At 51.3% G+C, this 7,075-nt stretch overlaps 1 protein-coding gene and 1 non-coding gene across 2 annotated transcripts in view; both read left to right on the plus strand.

The window, feature by feature from the left end:
- DKC1 (dyskerin pseudouridine synthase 1) overlaps positions 1-5,383 on the plus strand; it is an 11,277-nt gene extending 5,894 nt beyond the window's left edge. The window contains exons 10-15 of the mRNA XM_029244040.1: positions 1,200-1,320; positions 2,132-2,250; positions 2,881-2,984; positions 3,346-3,409; positions 4,116-4,244; positions 4,612-5,383. Coding sequence (XP_029099873.1) covers positions 1,200-1,320; positions 2,132-2,250; positions 2,881-2,984; positions 3,346-3,409; positions 4,116-4,244; positions 4,612-4,677 — 603 coding nt within the window. The 3' untranslated portion in view covers positions 4,678-5,383. The remainder of the gene's footprint in view (positions 1-1,199; positions 1,321-2,131; positions 2,251-2,880; positions 2,985-3,345; positions 3,410-4,115; positions 4,245-4,611) is intronic.
- On the plus strand, positions 3,183-3,311 carry LOC114908193. The gene has a single exon (XR_003796887.1). It is a non-coding gene; the product is annotated as a small nucleolar RNA SNORA56 (small nucleolar RNA).
- Positions 5,384-7,075: the final 1,692 nt, after the last annotated feature.

Genomic DNA, 7,075 nt, shown 5'->3' on the forward strand with positions numbered 1-7,075 from the left:
CCCTCTTGTAAACTGGTAGTTCTGCATGTGCCTAAGACACCTTGGTTTATTTAAATTATTGCTAGAAAAGGTTGTTTTGATGGGGATAAAAGGTTGAGACTAGAGAGTTTCAGAGATACGATAAGTTCTCCATTAAAGGCTTTGTTTTGTTTAAATAAATCCTAGTTTGAGGTCATAAAACCTAAACGTCACAGAGATTATCAAGCTTTTTTTCTTAGTATACTTACTAAATAACCTTAGAGTAATCTTAATGATGAAAGGAAATCTGCAGTTATTTGTGTTGCTTTGGGTTTCCTCTTTAGTAGTTATTTAATGTTGAGTAGTCCAGAACTGTAAATAGCCTTATTTTTAGTGGTATTATGGTCAGAGAATACGGCCTTCTATAAGTTAAGATGCTTTGTGGCCTAGTGCGTAATCAATCATTGTTAAACAAGTAGCAATAAAAATTTTTTCTAACTTTTAAAGATATAAATTTTTGTATATATTTAATAACTTGAGCTTGCTCGTTCATATTTAGATCTTAAATTATATAGATGTTTGGTGACTGTATAGATGTTATAGTTTGTAGTAAAAGACAGAAAAACTAATGAGGCATACCAAAACATGCCCCTATAGCGACTGAAAAAACTTAATCACGTAAAACAGAACAACATAAATGTGATCCCCCGTTGCGCTGGGGTCAAACTGGTCGCTTCTGGGTGAATTTCAAGGGAGGGTGGAATATGGTGAGTGAAGACAAGGTGGCACGAGGCGGATTGGACGCCTGGAGTGCTGTCGAACTCGGGGAGAGTTGGCCTCGGCAGTCTTGCTTGTGAGTTAACTTTGGGAACCTGTTATTATCCAGATTTCCCAATAAATCTGATACACCTCCCAGCTCTGTCAGAGGTTTTTCCCTTAATGATTAGAGGCATAGAGAAGAGCAATTAAAGAAAACTGAGGCTGGGTTTTGGTTTAGTATGAAGGCAGCTCTAAGTGCCGTGGGTAGGAGTGGCTATTTACGGCCCCTGCTAACATTTCTGAGTTGACATGCATGAAGCGCCTGGCCTGTGCTGGGTGGTTGCCGTGAGCCTGAGTCCCTTCATAAGCTAGACCGCGGCCAGTGGCCGTGGGTGTCATTGGTCCTCTGTCACGGGTGGGGGTGGGGTGCAGGGTGGCGGCCGCCTGGGGCCGCGGCGCTCACCAGGGACACCACCCCGCAGGTGAACGCCATCTGCTATGGCGCGAAGATCATGCTCCCAGGCGTCCTCCGGTATGAGGACGGGATCGAGGTCAACCAGGAGGTGGCGGTCATCACCACCAAAGGGGAAGCTGTCTGTATGGGTAAGAGGTGAAGGCGCCCTTGGCCCTCCTGCGCCGCTGCAGCCAGGCTCACTAACGGGGTCCCCCGGGCCTGGCCCCTCGGGCTCATCTGATCGCTGTGTCACTCGGGGTCTGTCGGGGTGCTCACAGCAAAGGGCCATGTCAGACAGGCATAGGCAGCAGGGAGGTAAGTGGGGTTTCCTCTCGCCCCACTGGCTGCTCTTAGGAGCTGTGTCTCAGCAGTTGGGCTCTCCTCGGCTCTCCAGTGAAAGGAGGAAATCATCAGCGAAGTGGGGGTGAATGGCTGTGGTAATTAAAGAGCCTTCAGTCCACTCCTTGTCTGCTTGCAGCACTACCTTGTGAAAGTTTAGCTACTGTCGGATTGTCCCTGTGTGTGGCCTGAGCTCCAGGCAGGACACGCGTGTCTTTGGGGTTCCTTATTGAGGTGTCCCTTCCCCTCTGGCTGCTTGCTCACAGCTGAAAAGGAATTCTGATGACATGCTTTATTTCTTGTGCAAATTAAACAGGTTAAATAGCTGTGATTTACTTATTAAGAGGTCCCTTCTGAGGACCTAGGAAGCATTGATTTTTATGAGTGTGATTAGTGTCAGTGTTTTTTGAACTCGATAAGTAATGTGATTTCACAGCCTTTCTTCCCCTAATGGTGGATTTCCTCCATATGCAATGCTCAGCAAAGGAAACCTCAAGGTAGGAGAGCTTAAGAGTTTTAAATAGGTTTTTAAAAGTTGTGTAAAACAGTGGCATTCGGGCTCATTGATTATGAAGTCTTTCCCCTTCAAATCGTTCTTTTATCTCTTTCCAACGCCTGCAGCTATTGCATTAATGACCACGGCAGTGATCTCCACCTGTGACCATGGTATCGTAGCCAAGATCAAGAGAGTGATCATGGAGAGAGACACTTACCCTCGGAAGTGGGGTTTAGGTCCAAAAGTAAGTGGGACTGGGCGTATACCCTGCTGCCTTATTCTGTTTTGCCTTGTTGAATCCTCACTCGGGCAGCTCCCACTGTGTGTTCACTGCCACGTCCTTGCCTCGTGCTGGGCTCTGGGGAGTCAGTGGTAAGTAGAAACGGGCCTGTCTCAGACCTTAGAGATTTCAGTCTAAGGGGGACAGTAGATAGGCAATGCTCAAATTGCACAGTGGCGTGGTGAGGGCCTTATGAAGGGGTGTGGAGAGGTGCCTAACACATCAATCAACAGTCCACGATGAAGGCTTTGGCCTGGTCGGGGAGTCGGGGTGAGGGATCTTGAGCCACGCCAATGTGAGGTACGTAGTGTTAGATGTTGAGGTGAAGGGGGGAGGGAAGAGTCCAGGGCCGATGGAATAGCATGTGCAAAGGCCCTGTGGTCAAAATGACACTGCAGAGGCTCCCACTGGTACAAAAATGTTTGCAACCTTTGATAAGTCCCATGTTTGCTCCTATTAGAGGGAGGGTGAGTTTGGAGCACTCTGCTGAGAACACCCAAGGGGGGCACCTTATTTGCTGTGTGTGTGTGTGGTCGTGGTACATGCTTTATGTGTTGGCACTGTTATAACGTTGAAACCCTGACGGTCCACCAGGCAAGTCAGAAGAGGCTGATGATCAAGCAGGGCCTTTTGGACAAGCACGGCAAGCCCACGGACAACACGCCTGCCGCCTGGACACAGGAGTACGTGGACTACAGGTAAGGGCGGGATGTTTCCCAGCCGTGTGGTGGGCAGAGGGCACGCTGGCTGCAGTGCTATAGTGACCGCAGGGGAGGAGGGGAAGGCGGGGAGCCCAGACGTGGGAAAGGGGTGGATTTAGTTTGGGGGAAACGTGTAGGACCTGAGGGGACTGGCCTTGGGGCGTGTGGAGTAGCTGCTTAGGGCGTTGGGCAGCACGACAGACAGTTAACCCTTTCTAGTCTGGCTCGTGGCACTCCAGCAGGAGTCAGTCTGCGACAGCAAGTGGTGAGTTGTTCTGTCCAGCATCAGGATGTTGATGGTGGCCTTAGGCTTGCCGGATCTGCTGGGAACAACTCTCACCTGTCGCTCCTCTTTCAGTGATTCTGCCAGGAAAGACGTCAAAGCCCCCCAGGTAGTTGCCGAAGCAGTCAAAGCCCCAAAGGTGAGTGGCGTGCTCTGAGGGCTTCGCCATGTGCCGTCCAGCCACACATGCTGGCTCAGCGGGGTGGGCCTTCCTGCCCACCTCGGGCTCTGCAGGCTCCAGTTCACGTTCCCTGTCGTGTCTGCTGGCAGGGGTGTGGGCTCAGCTGAGGCCATGACCCCGGAACAGGGTTGGGTCAAGGGGCGGCACAGGCATGTTGAAGTAGAGGCCGTGACGCTCGGGACCGGACAAACCCCTCCGGACGGCACCAGCTCAGTGCTGCGACCGTCTGCGGGAAGCACGTGGTGGCTGCTCGGCTCGGGCTGCGGGCTGTTGGTGTTAGACTGCTGGATGGCTTGTCTGTACCTCGGGTGGCACAGAGTGTCCTGAGAAGAGCTGCTTGTGCCCTGCTTGGGGCCTGCGCTTGCCTGTCTTCTCTGAGCACTCGTGGGAGCGCCCCTGGGGGGCATGCGGTCCTGCCTTTGGCTTCAGTGAGGACGTGGCCTTTCTGGCCCGGCCCTGTGTTGCTGCCCTGGCGCTCCTGCTGTGCCCCTGGCTTCCTGGTCTTTGAACCCTTGGTAAACAAGGCCCTGTTGGGGTCTTTGAAAACTTCCTGTTGGATCCAATCAGCATCTTCTCTGCTGGCTCCTCCCCTTTTGACTTACTGAAACTTTCTCATCCGCATTTGCCCAAGATCTTAACATTTGATCAATTGTCTCCACCTTAGCGGAAGCGAGAGAGTGAAAGTGATGAAACCTCTTCAGTGGCTCCCCAGTTGGTCAAGAAGGAAAAGAAGAAGAAGAAAGACAAGAAGGCCAAAGCTGCTCTGGAGAGTGTGGACGAGCCGGGAGATGGGGTGTGTACAAACACGTCCAGGGCCCAGGGCTCTCTTTGTCCTTGAAGGGGAAGGAATTGCCCGCTGGTGCCGGCTTGGTTACTCGGGGAGCTGCCCTGTGGGAAGGACGGGGCCGGGCCCAGCTTTTTTATAGTAATGGCTCAGAGTTAGGGTTGTGTTGATGGTGGGTGGGGAGGGTGCATAGCTGGGGGATCTAAATGCAGGGGCATCCGTGGAAAACGCGCGATTTGTGTTATGTGCAAAATTTACGTATTGCAGGATATCCTTACGGATCCTGAAAAGGCTTAGTTGACTGTGTGGAACTTCCCTGATTTCCTTTGGGGAGAGTGGCAGTGCTTAACAGACGCTTGCTTTCTCTTTCCCCCAGGACAGTGACACCACCAAAAAGAAGAAGAAGAAGAAGAAAATAAAAGTGGAAATCTTTGCTGACTAGTGGACGCCACTTGAAGCACTGTGTCCAGGTGGGAGGAGGAATTAAAGCCTTATTGAGAAAACATAACTACATTTGTTCTTGAGGGAATGAACCTGAGATCCCAGAAAGGGCGGAGAGTCCGGCGCGTTGGAGCAGCTGCTGCGACCTTGCTGACGTCCCCCGGCGCGGTCATCCCATCTTGTCCTGTTTTAAGGACACTGGTGAAGGGGGCGGGTGTCTCCCCTTCAGACCCGGCACTGCCCGGTGAGCATCCGCAGCTGTTTCCTGGGGGCCGTTTTCACATCATGGGCCTCTCCTAGTTTGCTTCCCCCTTCCCTCATCAAAGAAGTTTATAAAAATTAAGTCTGCTCAGCAAAATGGTATAGGGCAAGTAAAAAAATATATAACTGAATCATGTTATTAATTGAGGGGTAATCATTTTTCCAGTGTCCTGTGAGGACTCTAGTGTCAGTCTCCTCTGTCACCCCGTATTTCCCTTCTAGATGGAGGCCTGGCCAAGGGCTCTGTCGTTCCATCTCATGAGTTATTTCCAGTCACTTCACTGCTTGTGTATATAGGCACCACTTCCGGCACCTAAATCCACCTGGCTGTTTGCGAGAGAATCCCCAAAAAACCATGTCTCCATTCTTTGTTTTAATCCTCAGTTAGTTTCATTGCTGGGAGAAGGTTGTAATTTTTACTTATTAAAGTTTACTTATGAAATTTTTAAAGTATTCCTGTTGGATTTTCTGATTGTTGATCTCAAACTAGGAGGACAGAAAATATATTTTGATTAAAAATGTTGGGCTTCCCTGGTGGCGCAGTGGTTAAGAGTCCGCCTGCCGATGCAGGGGACGCGGGTTTGAGCCCTGGTCCGGGAAGATCCCACATGCCACAGAGCGGCTGGGCCCGTGAGCCATGGCCGCTGAGCCTGCACGTCCGGAGCCTGTGCTCCGCAACGGGAGAGGCCACAACAGTGAGAGGCAAAAAAAAAAAAAAAAGTAGGGACCTTTATGTCCTAGTTGAAATTTGATGCTTTTCCTTTATGTTTGGTTACTTTTCTTTCTCTGGTTCTGCGTCTTGTAACACTTCCCTTTGGGCCCGTCATCTGGCATGAGATCAGATACTCTGGAATCTTCATCAGGACACTGATGAGATAAGAGGGGACTCATCACAAATTAAGTGATGTCCAAACTACTTGAGAGGAGAAAGGTTCTCAGTATTACGTGGTGGGTGTGCAGGGCAGGAGGTGCCAGTGACTGTGTCTGTTGACAGCCCTCAAGTATCTGCAGACACATCCGGGCGCAAACTCGACGAAGGGAGCCACTGAAGCTTTTGCTTGGGCTGGAGGCCGGGTGAGTGACAAGAGAGGGCGCAGTGGTGGAGGATGTTTAGGAATCTGAAGGCCTTGGTGAGAGGTCTAGAGCAGTTTGTGGGGAAGTGCTGCACTGCTGGCTTGTCACAGCCTCTGCTGCCCGGGACCCTGAGCGCAAGTTGCACACCTGGGCCCTAGACGTGCCAGGATGTACACCTCCGGGAAGTTCAGTGTGTGTCCACGGTGGGTTCCCATCTGGGGTAAGATGCTCTGGGGTGCTTGTCTACGTGGGCGCTAGCTTCAGGAGACCTGCAGTGTGACTTTTGAGGGCACAACTGCATCTTAGTTCTTTGGGGCTAATGTGACTCTCAGCTGTGTGAACAAGGGAGCAGAGTATTTTGTTCTGGACACATTAGTTTAAACCTGGGCAGCAAGTCTGGGGTGCTCTGAAAACCATGTTGAGAATAAAAGAGAAAGCTAAAAGGAGTGGTTATTAGGAGGAAAGATAGATCTGGTAGACATGTCGAAACCAAGGCCAATGCAAGTGGAAGCAAAGGGCTTCAGAGCACTCTCCCCACTGGAGCAGAAACTGGACGGTCCCCTTACACCTTTGCTCCCAAAGTGTTTGTTTGTTTTGTTTTTTGTTTTGTTTTTTGTGGTACGCGGGCCTCTCACTGTTGTGGCCTCTCCGGTTGCGGAGCACAGGCTCCGGACGCGCAGGCTCAGCGGCCATGGCTCACGGGCCCAGCCGCTCCGCGGCACGTGGGATCCTCCCGGACCGGGGCACGAACCCGTGTCCCCTGCATCGGCAGGCGGACTCTCAACCACTGCACCACCAGGGAAGCCCCCAAAATGTTTTTATATGTTACACACACGTATGTGTTCACATGCACATGCCTGGCCCAGCACACAGGCACCAGCCACGTGCATGTAGGCTTTTAGCCTGACTGACCTCTAGGCTTAAGGTCCTCACAAGCCTGAGGGAGACTTGTGAACCCAGCAGAGGCGTCTGGTGTTGGTACCATCCTCCAGCAGCTGCTCCCAGAGGCTTGGGGCACAGGTCGAAACCCAGAGAGTTAAAAGGTACAAGGTCATTGGCGTTTT

This window comes from Monodon monoceros, unplaced genomic scaffold (genome assembly GCF_005190385.1).
Source record: "Monodon monoceros isolate NGI ecotype Baffin Bay Population unplaced genomic scaffold, NGI_Narwhal_1 Super_Scaffold_3, whole genome shotgun sequence".
NCBI classification, from domain to species: Eukaryota; Metazoa; Chordata; class Mammalia; order Artiodactyla; family Monodontidae; genus Monodon; species Monodon monoceros.